We start from the raw sequence: 22,879 nt of genomic DNA, 5'->3' as shown, positions 1-22,879 counted from the left end.
TGTCATCACGATGAGTGACACTCGTAAGACCTGTAAGTGATATTTACTTAAAACGATAAATAAGTGATTAGATACATTCAGGAATTGTATAAAGGGTCACAGTGGGGCCCGATAAAACGGTACATTGAGGGCGTGCATGTAGTATGTATACTTTTACACGTCTATTGTAAAGCAGGGAGAGAGATTGTACATGTATATGTATGCATATAAAACACTCAAACTGAATATGCATGTGTCGTGCATTTACGTATATATATATATATATATATATATATATATATATATATATATATATATATATATATATATATATATATATATACGTAAATGCACGACACATGCAATTCAGTTTGAGTGTTTTATGCATACATATACATGTACAATCTCTCTCCCTGCTTTACAATAGACGTGTAAAAGTATATACTACATGCACGCCCTCAATGTACCGTTTTATCGGGCCCCACTGTGACCCTTTATACAATTCTGAATGTATCTAATCACTTATTTATCGTTTTAAGTAAATATCACTTACAGGTCTTACGAGTGCACTCATCGTGATGACAGTTCGTTTCCAATTGCTTAATGTAAAACAATAACTTTAAATTCTATATATATATATATATATATATATATATATATATATATATATATATATATATATGTGTGTGTGTGTGTGTGTGTGTGTGTGTAGGTGTTGCACATAATTACTGAGCAATGTGTATGTATACGATTATGTATACATAAAATAACCCAAGAAATGACGTATGTATACACGCATACATTTATGAAAATGCAGGGGGAAAGGCAATGTATGTATATAAAACATACTCAAAATATTTAAGTGGTGCTCATGTATACGCATATTTATGCAGTACGCAAAGTAACAAAGTAGAATTGTGTATGTATGCACCTATGTACGTATTTTTATGTATGTACACAAACCAAGAAATCACGTACATGTATGTACAAATACACAAGATGAAAAGTGTTCCAGACCTTTGCCAACGTGGAATCAGAGGAATTTGTTTCTGGTGATTAATTTCTCGATATAATGTGGTTCGGAACTCACAATAAGCTGCAAGTCCCGTTGCTAGGCAACCAATTGGTTCCTAGCTACGTAATAAAATGATATCAAATCCTTCGGGCCGGCCCAAGGAGAGCTGTTAATCAGGTCAGTGGTCTGGTTAAACCAAGATATACTTAAATTAATCAAACTTCAACAGCTATCTCTCGTTCCTGTTCCGAGCTCTCTTGCACGACTTCACAGTTCCACATCATCTCGACCGATTGCAGAATTCATAGTTTTGGTCGCGTTCTTCTGGTGTCGGTTGGTTGCAACTTTAAACTTTATATCACAGCGTTCAAAAACTGAGATGGAAAGGGGTTAGGGCCACCAAACCTGTCATGATTACATCTGGACCTGGACACAGGACCAGGTTAGAGGTGAAGACCTCCTCGAGCACAGTACTTGTCAGCCAAACAACATTTTTTCTGCATCAGTATTACTTATGAGCAAATCACTATGCAGCAGTCAAATACACCGTCATCTCAAAATGTTCACGATGGTGCACAGCTGACTGAGAAATGACTTAATGGCATAAAAGAAAAACAGACAGAAAGAAAGTCCTATGGGTTGATTATAGTGTTATCTTTTTGTTTGTTTGTTTGTATGGTGTTTTTACGTTGCAAGGAACCCGTGGTTATTCAGCAGCGGGACCAACAGCTTGACGTGACTTCCGAACCACGTCGAGAGTGAACTTCTATCACCAGAAATACACATCTCTGACCCATCAATGGAATGCCCTAGAATCGATCTCGCGGCCACTGAGGTGGTAGGCAAAGATCACACCAACCACGCCATTGAGGCGCTGATTCCAGTGTTATGAAAATCAGATCATTATCTCCATAACCTCAAATTTATCAGACTGCAGTTTATCTCTGTAAAATAAAACAGTACAAGAAAGTATCCAGCAAAATCTTTATACTTCTGCATCGTTCCATTACTTGTGCAGAATATAAGTGAATTTATATAAAACATGGGGCAGCATTTTTAGGCCAAGGAAACCTATTGTAGTTACTGCTACACATGGCACGCTGCTAGACACAAGTTTTGAGATGAGAATTTATAAAGACCTTACGCATCTGTTAGTGTACTGTAGTGACTGAATGAAAGATTGAATAACAATGTATATTCTTGTCATATAGTTCCTTCAAGATGGGGGAAGCTTTCTGTAGCAAACATGTTTGTTTGTTTGTAGGGTCTTTTTACGTTGCATGGAACCAAAAGTGGTTATTCAGCAACGGGACTAATGGCTTTACGTGACTTCCGAACCACGTCGAGAGTAAACGTCTATCACCAGAAATACACATCTCTAACCCCTCAGTGGAATACCTGAGAATCAAACTCACGGCCACCGAGGTGGCAGGCAAAGATCATACCAACTATGCCATTGAGGCGCTGATTCCAGCGTTATGAAAATCAGATGATTATCTCCCTTACCTCAAATTTATCAGACTGCTGTTGATCTCTGTAAAAAAAAAAAAAAACAAAAAAAAAAAAAAAAAAAAAAGAAAAAAAAAAAAGAGAGAAAAAAAAAAACAGTACAAGTAAGCATCTAGCAGAATCTTTATACTTCTACATTGTTCCACTGGTCATGCAGAATTTCTACAAAAAATGGGGCAGCATTTTTAGGCCAAGGAAACCTGATGCAGTTACTGCTACATGTGGCACTCCACTAGACAGACATTTGAGATGAGAATTTATAGAGGCCCTATGCGTCCGTTAGCGTACCGTAGGGACTGGATAACAGATTGATAACAATGCATAATCTTAGGAAGCAGACCCCCTCTCAGGCATACTTTATTAAAAGTAATGGCTACTCCAGCAGCATTACACTTGTAGAGATTCTTCTCTATTTTACAAATATAGTGGCTTTTTCCGTGCTACTTAAACAGGGTAGTAGAGCACCTATAGAGGTCATGATCAAATACAGTGTCAAAATAGGTGTATATATTTGAATTTTCAAATATATACACCTATTTTGACACTGTATTTGATCATGACCTCTACAGGTGCTCTACTAGCTTGTTTAAGTAGCACGGAAAAAGCCGCTATTCGTAAAATAGAGAAGAATCTCTACAAGTGTAACGCTGCTAAAGTAGCCATTACTTTTAATAAAGTATGCATAATCTTGTCATATATAGTTCCTTCAAGATGGGAGTAAGCTTTCTGTAGCAAACATGACTCCAGTGAAGAGGAGTGAACTTAAGAACTCTCTTGTGCCTTCATTCAGAAATTTCAAAGTGAATACTGTATTCAAGATGGCATGGCATGTCAAATTGAGAAGACAAGACTGACCATGACCTGTATTCTAAGAAATTGCTTACTAGTATGCATTACATACATCCCACAACTCCAGAAAGCAAGAGGACACAAGGAAACAGGATTATATCACCAAACCACTAAAATCTTGGGGAAAAAAAGTATAGCAAAGACTTGTCAAGAAGTATGTCTACTTCGTTAAGTATGGTATGTAGTGCTTGAGGAACATTGCCATGTTACCAAAAAATATTGATAATGGAAAATTTGTCAATGTTGCAAGAATAAAGTCAAACTAACACTGCTCCTATTTCCACTGACCGGCACAAAGATGTACAACAGTCGCCGTAAAGATAAATGCTAGTTCATAGTTTGTTCGCGTACATGATATGTACTGTATCTTACATAATAATTCACAAGTTCTTGTGAACTTACAGTAATACTGTACCAGTTACGTATTGAAAATGTTGAAACTTGCAACCAAATTTAATAAAAATTTGTTAAAACTGGGGCAGTCACGTAAAACTGTTAATGCTAAGTTGCGCTCTTGACACACTAGAGAGACCGAGTCATGTGTTTGCATGGTGTTTTACGTTGCATGGAACCAAAAGTGTTTATTCAGCACCGGGACTAACGGCTTTACGTGACTTACAAACTACGTCAAGAGTGAACTTCTATCACCAGAAATACACATATCTAACCCCTCAATGGAATGCCCAAGAATTGAACTCGCAGCCACTGAGGTGGCAGGTCAAGACCATAACGATCACGCCACTGAAGCGTTTCCGGGTCATGTGTGACCAACCTGAAGATTGTTCTGTGTTAATTTTATTTTTCTAACTATAATAACAGCCAAATTGGACGCCTAAACAAAACGGTGCTCCCTCACTTTTTCTTCGGGACAGATTCCAGAACCCACTGCGGAAATGTAAAATCCCCTAAAAAAAATTTTTATAACTGCCAAATACCCTGTATCCCTTAAACTTAAGCGCTTATAACTGTGAATATGCATTATTGCTCTACAAAAAGAAAGAGAATTAGTGATAATTTTATAGGAATGGTTCATAGAAACATTCGCAAATTGGTGAAAGTTCCTGCATAAAAGTGAGATATGTTCCACAAAAATCTGTGAAAAAGTGGGGATTCACTAATGTGATGCATAGCCATATATGTATGGTGTTTTTACGTTGCATGGAACCAGTGGTTATTCAGCAACGGGACCAACGGCTTTACATGACTTCCAAACCACGGCGAGAGTGATGAACTTCTATCACCAGAAATATACATCTCTCACTCCTCAGTGGAATGGTCGAGAATCGAACTCGCGGCCACCGAGGTGGCAGGCCAAGAACATACCAACCACGTCACTGAGGTGCTATATATGTTTTTTGCAACAAATGAGAGTTTAACTGCAATGTTTCCATGTTTAAACTAGCTGTCATCTAGAAGACCCAAGCCAGTATCTCTCATCATCACGGAACCCTTCTTAAGCATGCAGAATGACGAAGATACCTTTGACCTATTTTCAGGACGGTCCGTAACACCACTAGAATTGAAACATACCATCTTGACCCTCTCTTACACTACCATCATTCTTAAAATAACTACATCACAACGTCAAAATTCTATTTGACATAAACATGTCACAATCATGGGGAGCAAGTAAGACAATCCTTCAAATGCACATACACATTTTATTTTTACTATATAAGTCACAGCCTTCATGATTACCCAGAAGTTACACTTCGACTCGAATTCGACCTAGCGTGGTTTTCGAATACTACTTACGAGTACGATATTTTGAAATTGCTGTCTGGACATATTTTTCAATTCCATTGTCTCCGAAGTATAATTATACGTACATTATTAACTGTGGTGTCTCCATAACTGTATAATGGTTTCAGACACAGCTTGTAATGAGAAGATGACTGACCTGTACAGTCCCAATGCCCTACAAAATACAAGACTCCTAATCTGCAAATATAATCCTAAACAGGTAAAAATCTCGTACCGAATATTTCAAACTTGTGTAACAACACTCCAAATCTTATTTGTTGCTAAATCTCCTCAACATTTTTTAGCCAGTTTTCTATAACCTTTCACTACTGATTGTCCAGAGGCAAGTTGTGTATGAATGAAAACACACATAATAGCCATACAGGCTTCGGTTACAAAGCCAAATTCTTGATAACAGTTGCATGAACACTGAATTCCAAATTGTGCATATACTTTTCAATATTGACAGTGTAAGGCTTATCATTATCACCAAACATCCGATCTGATGTAGAGAGATTGCCCAACTGTAATTCAGATCCAATGTTTGCAAAAACAAATGAGGTACACTTTTGAAAACCTGAATCTTTTTATCAATATGAAAAAAAAAGAAAAAAAGAGTAAGCTCAACTCTGTAAAATACAGCAAAATGGAAATAAGAAATGTACAAAATACAAATTCGAATTCCACAACCTACTTCTTCCTGTACTAAGAGGAAGAAATGACTAAACTGCACAAAAATTGTGAATAAGAGCACAAACTTTCATCTTCAGCTGCAAACATTGATATCAAACTGCGAGTTGGACACGGATCAACTTATGTCGTGTGTGTGACAAAATAAATATTTTCTGCAGAACTTCAAGCTGAGAAATCATCTGGTTCCAAGACCAGTCTGTTGATTTACCTGTGGGAAAGACATTAGAAATGTATTCCTATGCATTAATCACACAATTGCCTGTTGGTAAGTTATAATGCTTGCTTACTCTGGTAAACTACTGAATAAGTGCAGTAGTTTGTAATTGCCATGAACAATGACTGATTTTTTGCATAAACATTGAGCATTTTATAATGTTCTTGTTGCCAGTTACTATACAAACCTACTAGAGTATCAAAAAACTAATTTAACTCGCATAGTATTTCCCAATTAGATTTGCAATTGAAAGGAAATATTCATTTAGCAACTTACTGAGGATAATTTTGGGGCATTTCTTGAAACTATGGGGTCTAGTTTATACCTCTGAAGGGCATTTACTCAGAGGTCTCTCAATAAGTAGAAAGTGGAAACCTTTATCAAAATCTCCAATATCTCAAGTGTGGGCACAGTATAAAAAAAACCTTCCGATCTTTGGTGTTCATCTTTAGCGACGAGCATGAGCCAGAGTGTGCAAGTCGTTACAATGTGTATTGTCACGTATTGTCACGCAGAACTACACTAGCTAGACATTCAGGTCCCTGACTCGGTACTTTCTGACCATCCCGTCTCGACAGGCCGTGTATATGTTGTTGCAGTCGTAGGAGATCTTGTAGATCGGATCGCAGTCGGAACCGGTCAGCTGGTAGGGACTGGTTCCGTCGAGATGATAGAACTGACACAGTCCGTCGCGCCTTCCAACCAGCACCCCTCCTTTGTAGGCGGCGAGGCTCTCAACCGAAGAGGCACTGTCGTGGCTTAGGGGGCGCTTTGAAGATGCCTGAAATGCAATGCCACAAAGTTCAGTGGGGGAGTTAAGTGTTTCGAAACTTACACTTTGGCTAAGGGAACTGATTTTTAAAAGTACAGTGGTCCCCCCGTATTTGCGGGGGATGCGTACCAGACCCCCCCGTGAATAGTTAGAACCCGCGAATGTTTGGAACCCCTATAAAAATGCTAAAAACAGCCTATTTTGTTAGTTAAAACTCAAGAAAAACCACTACAAATTTTCAACTATTGGTTTTTTTTAATAGTTTTATCACAAAAAGTGCATTTTATGATGAAATTGATAAAAAAAAATAGGAATTTATGGATATTTCTCATAGAAAAATAAAGCGAATGTGCGAATTTTCCGCGAATAATGCAGGGAAACGTTTCCGAGAGAAATCCGCGAATGTGTGAGTCCGCGAATCCAGAGAACGCGAATACGGGGGGTCCACTGTATTGTAAAGTGACTTACAGAAACTACTAAAGTAGATTTTTGCTTTTAATATCATCATAATATCTCTATATTCATATTTTTTATCTTATACCATCATTAAATCTCCATATTTATAGTTTTTGCTGTTATTACTATCACAATAGTAGTAGGACAGACAAACATACTGCAAGAGTTAATACATCTAAAAATCAAATGGAAACAAAATGGAAGACCAACAAGATGAAAGGAAAGTCTGGATGAAGGTGTAATAAGAGGAGGCTTTATAATTCATCATACTGAAAAATAACCAGACAATATGCAATAAGACTCAAGAAAATCCCTGTGAAACTGAAAGGCAAATCAATGTCAGAAAACTACAAATAACACATTCCCGAGTTAAATGTGGAGACTGAACAGTGTTACAGCGAGTGTGGAAAATCTGACAATGGTGGACTAGAGCAAGTGAATGATGAGCTTTTATTCTTACAAATGTCTTTGTGACAAAGGTCAGAGATTATCATCATTCAAAATGAGTTAAACATTTTGACTAGAGTTATCCTCTAGCCTCTAGACACTGGAGCTACAACCTTTGCCAGAAGCAAGAGCGATTTACAAGCCGCACACCTTCACCAAGACTGATCTGAAGCAACTGGAACAGAGTACCCTTATTCTGTATGGTATGGTATTTTTTTACGTTGCATTGAACAAATGGTTATTCAGCAATGGGACCAATAGCTTTACGTGACTTCCGAACCACGTTGAGAGTGGACTTCTATCAACAGAAATACACATCTCTAACATCTCAATGGAATGCTCGAGAATCGGACTCACGGCCACCGAGGTGGCACGCTAAGACCATACCGACCACGCCACAGAGGCACTGCTACAACCTTTGCAAGAGGCAGGAGCGATTTACAAGTCGTACAACTTCACCAAGACTGATCTGAAGCAACTTGAACTGGAACAGAGTACCTTTATTCTGTCCTTAACCAAAACTCTGAAAGTGGACACCCCTTATCCTCATGTCTACAGTCTGTAGTTGAATAAAAAAACATCAAGATGTTATCACGATGGCATGCTTACAGAGAAAAAAAACAAACTTTACACCTTAGAACCTCAGTTGCAATTTCCAAGACAATAATTCGTTTGGTCTAAACAGGGAAATTGCAACACCATAATCAGAAAGATGAAAAGGCAGGGTACTGAAGACGAGGTGGTAATAATAACACACTAAAGCTTTTTGGAAACTCATCTCCTTCTTCAGTGAGTAACGCATGATGTCGAAGAGGTTTTCAGGTACTATTTACAAGCAGGCAGACTGTCCCATGAGAAGTGTGCCACCTCCCTCATTGATAAAACTGTCCATTAAGGGATTATCTTAGGAACAGGGACAGTTCTACTTGGACTGGAGAGAATGTGGTCGTCGAGGGATGTCTCTTGGATGGCTATCATTATAAACACTTACAAATCATCGCCCTCACGATCCTTCCAATGTTGACTCTGTCTTGTTTTAGGAAATGTTTAATGACTGAATAAGAGTACAGTGGTACCTCGAGATACGAAAGCTGACACGAAAAATTTTACTGCTCTACATACGAAAAGTTTTCAAGATACGAAAGGTTTCTGAAAGTCCGAGATTCGCCCGATAACAATTTTGAAACTCGCGCCGCATGCGCCGCCATCTTAGTTCTAGTCGACTCGCCACCATCCTCCTGCTCTCCCATTGGTTCCTGATGCTAGCCAAGCCATGAGATCCTTCTCTCCTATTGGACAGCATCCCTCCCATCATGCATCTTATACGTACGTACGTGGTGGTGTCCCTACCCCGGCCACCTCATACCAGAATCTTTATCGTACGCATGCAGCATTCGTTCGGTCCAACGATTTAGTTTAGTAACGTAAATTCGTTAGTGATTTCGTTGTGCTACTTTATCGTGTTGTGAGAACCTAATTAGTATACGTACGTACTACATACGTAACTTAATTACATACAGTACATATAGTCATGGGTCCCAAGAAAGTTGCTGAAGTTCACAGAAAGAAGAGAATGCTTTCTATGGAGACAAAGATGGAGATAATAAAAAAGTATGAAGCTGGCTTGCGGTTGAGTGTGATCGCTAAGGAATACAGCCGAAATCCGTCGACGATAGGCACCATCCTAAGGCAGAAGGAAGCCATCAAAGCAGCTACACCTTCTAAGGGCGTGACTATTTTGTCCAACAAGAGGAGCCATGTGCATAATGAAATGGAAAGGCTGCTTCTTGTATGGATCGAGGACAAAGAAATCGATGGCGATACGATAACCGAGATGGCAATCTGCCAGAAGGCCAGCGCTATTTTCGGCTATTTGATTGCCCAAGCCGAAGACGACGGCGGAGAGGGGACATCAACAGCAACCCCAGAGTTCAAGGCTTGTCATGGGTGGTTCGAAAAATTTCGTAAACGGACTGGCATCCATTTGGTGGTGTAGAAATTGAAATTACGTAAAGTATAAAAAAGTAGAAAGAAATGTAAAAATAAAAAAAAGAAAATAAATTTTATTTTAAGTTTTTTGTAAAGTTAAGTGTTACAGTTTTGTTAATGTGTTTTGTAAAGTTTAGTTTGTTTTTCTGACATTTTTTTATGTGTTTCGTAAAGTTAAGTGTACGTATCTGCCGTTTGTCCCCCTGCTCTGCCGCCACTTTCGGAGATAGCCTCACTCGAAAGGTAAGCTTCCACATTTTATGTTACAGTAATAATATTTCTTGTACACTAATATACACTTTATTTACAGGTTTTGCATTTCTATTCTTAATTTAGGTATTGAATGGTCCAAATTGTTGTAGTATTTCATTGTTTATAGGTCAATTTAGCTTTATTATGAAATTTACTGGAGTGTTTTTGGAGGGCTTGGAACGGATTAGCCATTTTACATGTAAAATGTGGTCCAAGATACGAAAAACCCATGATACGAAAGGTGCCTCGGAATGGATTAATTTCGTATCTCGAGTTACTACTGTATATAATTAACCAATTCCCATAGTGTGCAGCAATGAGTGCTTTGCTATCTTTTGGGTGCACAGACTGGGGCCAGTCTCTCCCACCACTTGGCCTTATATTGGTACATTCTTGGTAATACAATTCAAAATCTAATAGGTATTCCTTTTTCATAATGCTTACCAGCATTCAACATAGGAAGAAATGTCTTGGTGCCAACACCTAACTCAAAATTCACGAAAAACACTTACATGAAGCAGCAATAACCAGAATTATGCTGCATAATAATAATTATAGTACTTTTTTAATAAGTTAAAGATAACTTATGGTTGAAATAATACTAACCACAGCATCAATGATTACCAGTTGACCATCGCTGAGCCCCACTACACCTATGGTAGGTGTGGCCCAGCAACAAGACAAGATGTTTTCTTTCAGTGGAAATGAACAGAGGACAATTCGACTTTCTACTCCCACAACGTAGACCTTCCCGTCTTCACAGCCCACGAGGAGTAACTTCCCTGCTGTGCAATGTTCTAATTCACCTATAACAAGAGCAAAGTTAAGATTTTGTATAAGAAAAATGAACAAAATCAAGTGACATCTGTCAAATTAACTGTTTTACATCTACTGGCCGCTCAACAGTCATGACAATGAAAAGAATAAATGTCAAGAAATCTGCATACAAAGGTGAAAGATGAACTTCAAGGCTACGTCTCTCATTTCTGTTGGTTTAAAGGCCGCTTATGCATAACAAAGATAAGGGATAGGTAACAAAGTTCTTAAATTGAATGGTCAATGCTAAGCTAGGAAATTACCATAATTTGGTATTTCAAAGAGCAGTGTTATGTGATTTAAGGCATTATATTTTAGATACAAGTCCTACAGTGAATTCAAACGGTTTGTAAAATTTGGTCTAGAGGTTTGAACGATCATAACGTATGCCAATCACTGACACTTAATGGACAAGCTAGATTGCTAAAGCATTCATAAAGGACAGGTGGTCTAACTGCAATAAAACAATTTTTCAAGTCTTATACTAAAACATTTTTGTTAAATATGGCTATGTAGTAAGCTACATATGTACGTACTGAGGAAGTAACATTACCACACTTTATACTTCAATATATCAACTCACCTGGATCCTCCATTGGTGTGGAAAGTTCCATGAGGCCAGTTACATCGGTGATTGCACAGCAATTGATAGCAGACTCTGCTGAAAGCAACGTGTCAATACACTTGGCTGCACCACAGTTCCAGAGTCTTGCGGTACCATCTCTGTAATTTACGGCAGACAATTTAATTACAGTAGCAGATGCAAGATGGAAAAAGCATGAAGGCAAAAGAATAAAAAGAGGTTTTCCAGGAACTTCTGCATTTTTACTTCTGAGATGTTTGGGTATTACTAGGACTACCAGTCTCCAGTACCTATGGGTTACTGTCTATAATATCAATCTGAGATGAAAACATTCTTACTCTATAAAAACAAACATCCCTCAAGTGTACGTAGTACTATTATTATCATTATAAATGAAAGCTTTTGGAGACTACAAAGATTTGTATAGCCTGATTGTTCCACCTGGGAAAGAAAGAGACCCTCCTTCCCAAACTGAATTGTTTCTTGGAAGTCATGAGGACTGCCTTTGGATGAGTTTTTGCAAAAATCTATGCGCATGCATCTTTCTGTGTAATCTTGCTGTAAAAGAGGCAGATGACATGTAACGCTGGAGCCTGTGAATGCCTGGGGGAAAGGTATTACTTATTCTATATGCATTAACTATGAACACAAACAATATGATGGTAATCAAAACTCCACACTGGAATCTTTATCATTTAAAAAAGGCTTCCTGATAAGGTATTCAGTCTTCATTCCAGAAATGGTTATTACGTTCCTAACCATCACTAGGGGATATCCCATTTATCCACCTCCCATAAGCTCTGTTGCACAATGGAGTTCCATCTAGAAACTCGATGGCATATTCATTATCAATTGCTTGAGAACTATCAAAACAAAACATGAATTGAGTCAGTCTCCTGATAGCTTCCTGCTGACAAAAGAGGCTTCCCATACTCCTGATATTGAATTTAATCTAGTTCAAATACGATTCAACCAAAACCAGAACCAGTATGTGTGGTTCAAAGTACCTCCAATTAATTCCTTCTACCATTAAAATAATCTGAGGCCTTCACAACCTCCTGAGGCACTTTGTTGTCCAATGAACCAGAACAAGAACTCCTTTACGGCCTGAGCTGCTTTTGATTTGTGAAAATTAGGCTAAATGGCCAAGCACTGGAGCACTCTTAGCACTTCAGGACTTAAGGCAGTGAAAACATGGAGTTGGCGTGGTCGGAAAGCAAGATAGAATGAAGGTAGAGTAAAAGGCTGAAAAAAAGTTGGTGCAGCTAGGGGGCATAAGTGATGCTGCAATGCATATAGCGACCTCATTCCAGGGATTTGTAGAAATATGGATACAATACTCTCATCTTGGGACTAATTTTTTTGCATAATTTTTCAGAGATTCCCAAGTCATAAATAATAAAGACTATGTGCTTTGCAAAGCTCTTTAATAACAGAAAATTTACTGTCGCTGCAAAATACTCTTTACATATCTTGGAACCATTCATATCCAATCAGTGAATGTGCTCTGCAGTGAATCATTATTCAAATATTGTGCTGATATATATGACACAAACTTCTTAAGGCAATAACCAAAGGATGAGTATTAATCTTTTTAATACATAAATCCCACTGCAGAGAGGTATTATCCATAGAGTACAATGAATTCTATAATTAAACCATTTTCTTTGGTCTCTTCACATTTACACGTCCAACTTGTTGACCAATTTTACTGTGCTCAAATTCTCATCTGTCAACTTAGAACAATTCCTTTGGATAAAACTTTTGTGTCAAGAGATGGACAGTGTCCAAGGGATAAAAGCAATCTTCAAACAAGATTCCAAAATGTCTCTTCTAGCAGAACTAAGTCTCAACGTCCACACCCCTGCCTCTTTTACCATTTCACCCCTTCCAATAAGGTCCCAGACTGGCTTGATCTAAACTGACCATCAACAAGAATCAATACCCTGTTACTGATTGCTATATTCTCCAAGTTATGAAAGCATATGTATCAGTGGTACATCCATATCGGCATCTCTGCTGATACGTAAGACTAAACATACTTACTTGCTCACAGAAATAATGTTTTTTCCACGATCGACTATGGCAGTGTCAAGGACTGCAGAAGTATGGCCCTTAAGGATAACGGGGCACGACCCAGTTGCAGCATCCCAGATGCGCATTTGCATGTCTCCACCCCCAGACAATACAACGATGCCCGAAGGAAAGAGACAGCAAGTGTAGACATCAAATAGATGGCCGTCCAGAGATCTCTGTTGAAAAATGCAGTGTTAGAGCAGTATAAGGCAACTCTACAATAGTTTTTACTTAGTAATATGAATAGTTTCTAAAAGTAGGCAAAATTTCAAAGAATAGCACAGCCTGAAAAAGCATACACACTTGATGGTATCCTTTAACAAGATATCAAGAAGAATTTCTTTTAGGGAATACTACACTAAAAAGTGTAAGAGCACATAGTCAGAACATAATGCAAAGCAACAGTCACTACATACTTCTGGATGTTATAAATCAAAACCATATCAATTATTCCTGCTACTGGAGAAAAAGAATTGTGAACTGCAGATACGCATCACATATCATGACCATTTTCAAATACAGCTTATAATCTACTTGATCACAGCCTTTATAGTAGGATTACCTACTCGTACAATTCCGGTCTCTGTTTCCCACACAACAAGCTTGTTGTCTGTGCATACTGATATTCCAAGGCCTCCATTTGCTACATCAAGACAGATCACCTGTAAAAGAAAGTACGTAATACGTATGGTGCAACAGTATATAAATAATTTCAAGGTCTCCAACATTCCACCATATGCACATATCCCTGTAAAATGAAACGACAAATTCTTTTAACATCCTTAACCCTGATATATCCCTGGAAATGTTTTTTTTTTCTACGCTTTCAAATAACCTATGTGCCCAAATTTTTTTTCATCAGTATTACAGTGTAGTAAATAGTCCTATAGTATATTAGAATGTGCCCAAGTTTTTTTTATGAGTATGACAGCACATAAATAGTACTACAGTATACGTATTATAATATCATTAAATATACATTTTGTAAGACCAGTTGGCTGGTACCAGATATGAACATATGTACTTTTCTGCAATTGATATGACATCATTCTTTGCATAATTATTGTCATTATCATTATTCAGTAGATAAAACCTTTTCATATGGAACAAGCCCACAGGAGCTACTGACTTTAAATTCAAGCTTCCAAAGAATATGGCATTCATTAGAAAGATGTAAGAAGAAGAAAAGGGAAATACAGAAATTAGAGATGACACTTATTAAAAATTTTTAAAAAATTGTGGTGTGCCAATATGTCAAATCATAAAATTACTAACACTTTTGGAATGAAGACCACCAAACACAGCAACAGGGGCAATGAAAACAGTAGTCAGCCCTGTTGAATTGTGGGTTACAGATATAGTCCTCTCTGTTCGAGACTGAACGGTGAAAATACCGTCAGATGTGCTGCCCCCAACTTTGCCATATTCAGCTTTACCTCCGAGGGGTTTTCTTAAGATCCATGCCGTACTGTCATTGTCCCTGCAAATAAAACTGACTGCTAGTTTAATGGTGTATTTTCAAATGTATTTTCAAACATTAAAAAGGAGACCCATCCACAAATTAATTAAATCAAAGTTAAGAAATAAAAGTTTATTAGTTAATAAAAGTTTTTGAAACATGTAAAATTGTGTAAATCAAATAAAAGGACACTACTTTGTGAAACATGGGGATAAAGTTACAATCTATAATTAAAAGCCCTTTTCTTGCATTTCACATACCTTTAATTAATATATTGATTAAAATTACCATTCATTATTGAAAACAATTATCTCAAATTTTAGTGTAATAATTCAACCAATAGCTTAGCCTCATCAAAATACCATAAGTTACTTCAATATTGTTGCCTCCAACACTGAGTTATGTACACTATGCCCAAGGAGGGATTAGGTCATACATCCTTATTCGAATGGTTATTTTATATGAATTTTTTTTTTTTTTTTTATGCAGGCTAGACTTGCATTATGTGCATAGCTCTCTAGCACAACTGTAGACCTACCTACCTACACGAATTTGCAGTGCATTAGTTACAGTGTCTGTAATTCACTGATTTAAGCTAAGTTTAGGTTAGGTTACACAGGAACTTTTACTAATTTCAGGGGTGGTTTACAGAACACTGGACTCTCACACTCTTAACACTACCTCTGAACAGAAACAGTCCGAGTTTCTGATGTTTAGTGTTACTTTAGGGGTGGGAGGTCCAGGGGGGGAGGGGCAAAGCCCCCTGACCAAGTCAGGGCATGGTACCCAAGTGTAGGGAGGTAAGGTCTGGTTAGGTTAGGACATTTAAGTTTGTTTTTGTCTGTTAATCCTGTGTCCTCATTCTTCACTCTCCTCGTTTAAGGAAATGTTGGAAATGGAACATAAACTCGAGGGCAAAGACCAAGTGCTTGGACCTATGAGGTCATTCAGTGCTGAAAATGGTGTAGAAACCATTATCAGGGTAAACAACCGCATGGACTGGCCCAACTCACCGACGGTCATGGCTGGCCACCCTCCAGAAAAATGACAATTTGTCGAAAATTGCATTTTTCCTAACTATACAAACCTGAGGGTCCTTTAACAATAGGAAGTAGCTAGCGGCAGCTGGAACGGTCGTAAGCTTCGAACAAGGGGAGAACGGTAGTTAACTGCTTGTCCGATCGTCGCGCTGGGAGGTAAACAAATCACTTTTGCTTTTGGCCCATGCAAAATACGCAGAGTGAGGGGTGGCATGAGGAGGGACTATATGTAAAGGACCTCAGGTTTGTATAGTTAGGAAAAATGCAATTTTCGACAAATTGTCATTTGTTCCGATACGTAATACAAACCCTCGGTCCTTTAACAATAGGAAGACTCACTTCTTGGTGGGAGGAATCTGAGTCTTTGATGAACAGACTGGTGTTTCGTCCATCCCTGGAATGCCTCCCTGGTCGTAAGAGCGAGGGGAGGGATCCAAGCCTCTGTCCGATTGATCGGGGTGTGCACCGCAGGATCAATGGTCAGACCTCTGGGCCGAGTACTAAGAAGAGAGGCAAGCGTATCTCTTTGTACCAGCATTGTAAGAACTTTTTCCTTACATGAGCAAATGTAAAGTAATGGGTTTGTCTCATGTAGGCATCCACTTTCTCCCCCTTGTTGGAGAAAGGTGGATATACACTCCTATCTCTAGTTAAAGAGATAGGATGGAGCTCTGTTGAATAGCTTACCTGCATCTGACTCCCTTCCAGCAAGGTAACGACCGTATCCCTCTGCCCACAGGTAGAGTAGAGAAAGATGGTGAAGAGAAGCCAGTCACTCTCTCATTCGCACATTCATTCTCCCACCAGTCATAACCAGGATCGATGCTGTTCTGCCTGCTCGGGTGCTGGGTAAGCTTACACAACGTGTTAGCAGCCACACAGGTCCCAAGGAAAAAGTATCCAAGGACTTGTGGGCAATATCCCGAAGGTAGAAGGACGTGAAGGTGGTCTGGTTGGCCCAGACACCTGCCTTCAGGACCTGCGCCACGGAGAAGTTCTTACGGAACGCTAAGGAGGGTCCGATACCTCTGACTTCGTGGGCTTCTCGGTCGGAGCGTACGGATGTCGTCGCTACCATCAGCCTCGTACGCTCTCCTGATCACCTCACGCAGCCAGAAAGAAAGCGTGTTTTCTTGGAGACTTCTTTCTTGGTAACCCATGCTAACGAAGAGGCGTCGACACTCAGGCCTGAGATGTCGAGTTCTCTTCAGATAGCGCCGTAGCGCCCTCACAGGACAAAGCAGCATCTCATCCGCATCGTTATCCGGTGAAGTCCAGAAGGGAGGGGATCGTGAAAGACTCGAACCTGTCGTCAGGGATCGACGGTATTCTGAGTCTTAGCTACGAAGTTCGGGACGAAATCGAGCGTCACAGATCCCCAGCCTCTGGTATGTTTAACATCATAAAGAAAGGCCATGTAGTTCCCCTACTCTCTTCGCCGATGCCAGGGCCAGCAAGAAGAGGGTCTTGAGAGTCAGATCCCTGTCTGACGACTCTCGGAGTGGCTCGAAGGGTCTTCGAGTCAAACCTCCATAAGTACGAGAGTCACATCCCACGCAGGGGGCCTGAGTTCCCTGGGGTGGGCAAGACCTTTCGAAGCTCCTCATTAGCAAGGAGATCTCGAACGAATTCGAGATGTCCTCAGTCCCCTCAGTTTTAGGACGAGCGCCAGTGCTGCTCTATATCCTTTAACTGTGGGTACTGAGAGGAGCTTCTCTCGGCGAAGAAACACGAGGAAATCCGCTACCTGCTGAAGAGTGGCTCTGAGAGGAGACAGACCCTGTCTACGACACCAACCACAGAAGACGGCCCACTTCCCCTGGTACACAGCTGCAGAGGACTGTCGGACGTGTCCAGCCATCTCTGTTGCTGCGCTACGAGAAAAGCCTCTCGTTCGCAAGAGATGGTGGATAACAGCCAGCCGTGAAGTTGAAGGGACTGGACTGCTTGGTGGTACCGTTCTACGTGTGGCTGGGCTAGAAGGTTGTGCCAAGTGGGTAGCTCTCTCGGTGCGTCCGCAAGAAGAGTCAGACAGAAGGGAGGAAAGGCGTAAGCGAAGAGGTTGTCCCAGGGGTGTTGGAGAGCGTCCTCTGCAGCTGCCCATGGGTCCGGCACAGCTGAGAAGAAAACCTGAAGTTTTCTGTTGTGCCGGGTGGCGAACAGGTCTACGACCGGTCGCCCCCACAGGTTGAAGAGCCTTTCCGCTACGTCTTGGTGTAGAGACCATTCGGTCCCTATCACCTGATCCCCGACGGCTGAGCTTGTCTGCTACTACATTCCTCTTGCCTGGAATGTAGCGTGCTGACAGCTCTATCGAGTGAGCCGTGGCCCACTCGTGCACCTGCACCGTCAACTGATGGAGCGGAAGAGACACTAGCCCCCCCTGCTTGTTGACATATGCCACTACTGTGGTGTTGTCGCACATCAACACCACTGAGTGTCCCACAACGGTCCTGAAACTCTTGGAGAGGCGTAACGCCGCCTTGGAGTTCCAGGACATTGATGTGAAGGTGCTTTTCGTGATGGTCCCACACACCTGCAGTCAGCAAACTCCTCCAGGTGTGCGCCCATCCCTCGGTCGATGCTCTGAGAACAGAAGCATCTCCGGGGGGGGAGTGCGTATGGGCACTCCTCTTAAGAGGTTCTTGTCGTCGAGCCACCAGGCTAGGTCCTGCCTCACCTTGTCCGTGATAGCCACGGGAAAGTAACGAGGATCCCTGGCCTGAGACCAACTCTCCTTAGCCTCCACTGGAGAGACCGCAGGTGAAGACGCCCGTGAGGGACTAACTTCTCGAGTGACGACAGATGGCCGATCACGGACTTGCCATTGCTGTGCTGCTGTTCCTGCCGCGACAGGAACCGGCCGGCTGCCTCCCTGAATTTGCTGATACGCAAGTCTGCGGGAAAGACCTGCCCTGCTACCGTGTCTATCAGCATACCCAGGTACTTCATCTTCTGCTTGGGTTCGAGATCGGACTTCTCGTAGTTTATCACGATCCCAGATTCGCGACAAAACTTGAGAGTCGTCTCTGTCCTGTAGCAACTGCGAGCGGGAGCTCGCCAGGACTAGCCAATCGTCGAGATACCTCAGAAGACGTATCCCGTGCGAATGGGCCCAAGCTGACACCAGAGTGAACACTCGCGTGAACACCTGTGGGGCGGTTGAGAGACCGAAACAAAGTGCCCTGAATTGGTACACCGTCCCGTCGAAGATGAAGCGGAGGTACTTTCTGGAGGACTGATGGATGGGTATTTGAAAATACGCGTCCTTCAAGTCCACTGAAAGCATGAAATCGTTCCCCCTGATAGAGTCGAGCACCGATCGTGCCGACTCCATCGTGAACCGCGTCGTGCGAACGAAGCGGGTTCAGGGGAGAGAGGTCTATCACGACCGCCACCCCCCGCCCCCGATTGCCTTCTCCACTAGGAAGAGGCGGCTGTAAAAGCCCGGTGACTGGTCCTCCACGATTTCTACAGCTCGTTTCGCGCCAGCATGGTCTTGATCTCCTGTCGAAGAGCGTTGTCCTTTGCTGATCCCCGGACATAGGTCTGTAGGTGGACCGGATTGGGAGATGAGGGCGGGGGGGCCGAGACTCGAAGGGTAGTAGATATCCCTCCCGAAGGACGTCTACTATCCAGTTCTCGGCGCCGTAGCGCTGCCAAGTCGCCCAATGGCTCGCTAGGCACCCCCCCACTTCCGGCAGCAGGTGAGGGGGAACGCCGTCCCTAGCGTTTCCCACCTCGTTTCGACTTCTTTCCAGCACCCCCTCGGGGAAAGGAGGGCTGGGAGGAGGGCTGGTTGCGGCCTCCTCCTCTAGCAGAAGTTGAAACTACAGGAGTCTTCACACGGGGTTTGGACGGTGCAACCGTCTTCGCCGCCGTGGAAGCGCTAGCCAAGCTCTTTGGTTTGGCCGCAGTCGCTCGAGATGCCCAGTAACCTTCGAGACTGCCTGGTGAACTAAGCGGTCACTCTCGTCAGTGCGCCGCCTTTCCACCGCAGCGTCCACCATCTCTCCAGGGAAGAGAGCTGGGGAACTCCTAAGAGGTCCATTTCGAAGCCCGAGTGCCGCCTCACGCCGGCCCCCTTGGTCACTCGGGTAAGGACTGCGTCCCTACCGTCGAAGAACCAAGTTGGCCCACAGGTTAGCAGTCTGATGGGCGAGGTAAGAGATTGCTCTTCCTCCAGACTGGCACAGTCTCCTAAAAGAAGCGTCGTCTTCGAGAGCAGAGCTCCCAGAGCCGGCCGCTACTTTGGATATTGTGAGGGACCACAAATCCAACCAGGAAACTGCCTGGAATGCTGCCATAGCGGTAGATTCCAGGGCGAGTGCCTCCTGCTGCGAGAACCATAGGTTCTCCGACAGGAGCTGCTGCAGGGACACACCTGGAGTCAGCCTCGCTAACTCCGGGTTAACCTGTTTCGGCAGTATCGGGTCTTCCGAAGGCACGTAGAATCGCCTCTGCCGCTGTAGAGGAGGAGGAAGCAGCTTAGAAGACCGTCCGGACTTTAGCGAGTCCTCCCGTCCTGAGACGAGATTCTCCACCTGATCCAGGACCGAGTCTGCAAGCTCAGATCGCGGTAACCCCACCATCATTTTGGGTTCCCTCTTGGGACCCCAAAATGATTCGAGCCGGGACGTGGGCTCTGCCGGTGGTAGCGGCGATCCTTCCGCGAGGTCATTATGCAGACGCATCAGCTTAATGACCTCCGCAAAGTTCCTCTGTATCTCGGGAGTTACAGCGTCTTGTGGAGTAGGACCGTCCAGTCCCCCCTGCCAGCAAGAGCATATACCGCGATACTCCTCCTTCAGAAGGAGGAAACAGCGACAGACCCCTGACGGTCGCCTCCAACTACTTGCGCGTACGTTCTGGTCGGTCCTAAAACCGTGCCTGAGCCGTACGGCGTCATAGCTGGGTCACGAGCGGCGCACCTCTCGTGATCGCTCCTCGGTACCTCGCTCCTCCCGGTATAGCCCGAGGAGGTTGAAGGTACGGGAGAGGCAGACCTGACGCTCCCCCCTCGCTCGCTGGCAGGACCAGCGTGCGTGGAGGGCTGCTGCTGATCGTCAACCCGCGGTGACGGTCGAGCAGCAGGCCTAGCCTTGCCGCTCCGCCTGGGGCGATTGGCTCGGCTGAGAACGTCGAGACCGATCTCTAGCGTCAGGCGAGCTGCCGCTGGTCACCGTCTCCGCCCGGTCCCATCGGGAGCGAGGCGGACGGGTGACCTGCTAGGCTCTCTGTCGCGTCGAGACCGGCCAGCGTCCTCTCGGCGCGTCAAGCCGCTGGTACCAGCCGTGGCTGGTACCGGCGGCCGTGGGGACTCCTTCCTCGCCTCAACCCGTGGCCGGTCAGCGACCGTCACGTCAGCCCGAGCATCCACAGTTTTTGATCGCTGCGGAGAGCGTCCCACTGGCCTGGCGAGAGTCGTGTGCACGACTCTCGCCAGTCTTCTGCTCCGCGCCGCTGTCTTGACGGCGAGCGAGCTCGGGCGTCAAAACTTTGGCTGGACGGTCTTCTTTGTGGAAGAGCGTCCACTCGGTGTTCTCGCGAACGAGAAGCGGGCCGAGACGGAACCTGGTTTAGCGGCAGAACCGTAGCACCAGGTGAGGACGCACCAGCCGAGGCTGGGCACCTCTGGTCCACCCCGTCTGACTTTCTTCTTTGCAGAAGAAGCGACGCTGGGGCCCCGTTCCCGAAGGAACAGGAGGACCAGCAGAAGAGCTCCCCAGCTCGCCTGAGCGAGCCGGGCCCTTAGAGATCCCGAAGGAGTCTTCTTAGGGGGGGAGGAGGAGGCAACCTTCTTCTTCTTGGCTGTTTAGCCTTAGAAGTCGAAGGGGAAGGAGAGGCAGCAGACGACGAAGAAGACGACGAAGACGACGACGACACCTTCTTCCTCTTCCTCTTCTTCTTCGCCAGGCTACGCAGGACAGACGTACAGGTCTTCATCCAGGAGGGAAGCCGGGGCAGTTGCCAGCAAGCAAAGGGCCCGACTGCACCTGTCCGGAAAGACCTGAGACTGTGACAGCACCACCAACAGCAGGAACAACAGGAACAGGTCCGGGAACAGCAGGAACGGCAGGAACATCTGAAAGTGAATGAGCAGCAGGCCCCTGATCTGAAAGGAATGAGCGGCTGGACAGCAACAGGTACGGCAGGCCACGGCAAGGTACCACAGGAGAGCCAGGCGTCCTGTCGGCAGCTACCGTCATCCTCGGCACTGGCGGCAGGTCCAGGGGGTACTCTTTTGGGCAGCGGAAGTCCGGGGTTGGCAATACAAAGAACCCAGGTGGTGGTGGCACCGTCCTCTTTGACACGGCAGGAATGGGTTTTTTTGTGGATCGCAGCCGTGTGTCACCGACATGATATGTGTGTATACACCAGATGCGGTGGCATCTCATATGCTGGTGTCGAGATTGTGGTTGTTGTAGTGGTCACCGCACCATGAGTGACCACTGCCGACCCCGCCAAACCGCTGAATCAACCCCTGTATCTCGGCACTCCCTGCAGTCAGCGACTCCCACACCTGTCCCAGGGTCGTCCTTCGCTGATGGCAACACATGCGGAAGCAACAGTCGGGTTAGTTAGAGGGGTTTCCTCACGCCTGGGGGGAGAAGAACCCCCCCCAGAGCGGACGGAAGACCCCGAGTACAACTGGACGTCCGGGTAGCGGGCGCCCTCATCCACACTCGACGGATCGAGAGAGGAGAAGGACTCCGCTACCCCCCCCGCAGGGGAAGGCGCAAACCGTGGGGGCTGGCCGGGGGCAGGAAAGAGGACGAAGTGTCCGTTTACCAAAGGAGTCCACTGGACTTTCCGATGACTTCTGGGCGGCCTAGTCTCTTCCTGCCCTCGTACAGCACCCACTGCGCCTCGGACCAATTCATACATATTACACAGGGCTCGTTGCGGGTAGCACTCTCGCCCCCGACAACGAGTACAAACCTCGTGAGGATCTACATCGACAAACGATCTAAATCCCCCACATCT

At 43.8% G+C, this 22,879-nt stretch overlaps 1 protein-coding gene across 1 annotated transcript in view; it reads right to left on the bottom strand.

Moving 5' to 3' along the window:
* Positions 1-4,993: 4,993 nt before the first annotated feature.
* The window catches only part of LOC135203710 (proteasomal ATPase-associated factor 1-like), a 28,216-nt gene continuing 10,330 nt past the window's right edge, over positions 4,994-22,879 (bottom strand). Inside the window, exons 2-7 of the mRNA XM_064233610.1 lie at positions 14,669-14,873; positions 13,960-14,055; positions 13,364-13,569; positions 11,318-11,457; positions 10,525-10,724; positions 4,994-6,783 (exon numbers count right to left, since the gene is read on the bottom strand). Coding sequence (XP_064089680.1) covers positions 6,529-6,783; positions 10,525-10,724; positions 11,318-11,457; positions 13,364-13,569; positions 13,960-14,055; positions 14,669-14,873 — 1,102 coding nt within the window. The 3' untranslated portion in view covers positions 4,994-6,528. The remainder of the gene's footprint in view (positions 6,784-10,524; positions 10,725-11,317; positions 11,458-13,363; positions 13,570-13,959; positions 14,056-14,668; positions 14,874-22,879) is intronic.

Source organism: Macrobrachium nipponense, chromosome 36 (genome assembly GCF_015104395.2).
Source record: "Macrobrachium nipponense isolate FS-2020 chromosome 36, ASM1510439v2, whole genome shotgun sequence".
Classification (NCBI taxonomy): Eukaryota; Metazoa; Arthropoda; class Malacostraca; order Decapoda; family Palaemonidae; genus Macrobrachium; species Macrobrachium nipponense.
This window is presented reverse-complemented; position numbering and strand designations above follow the sequence as displayed.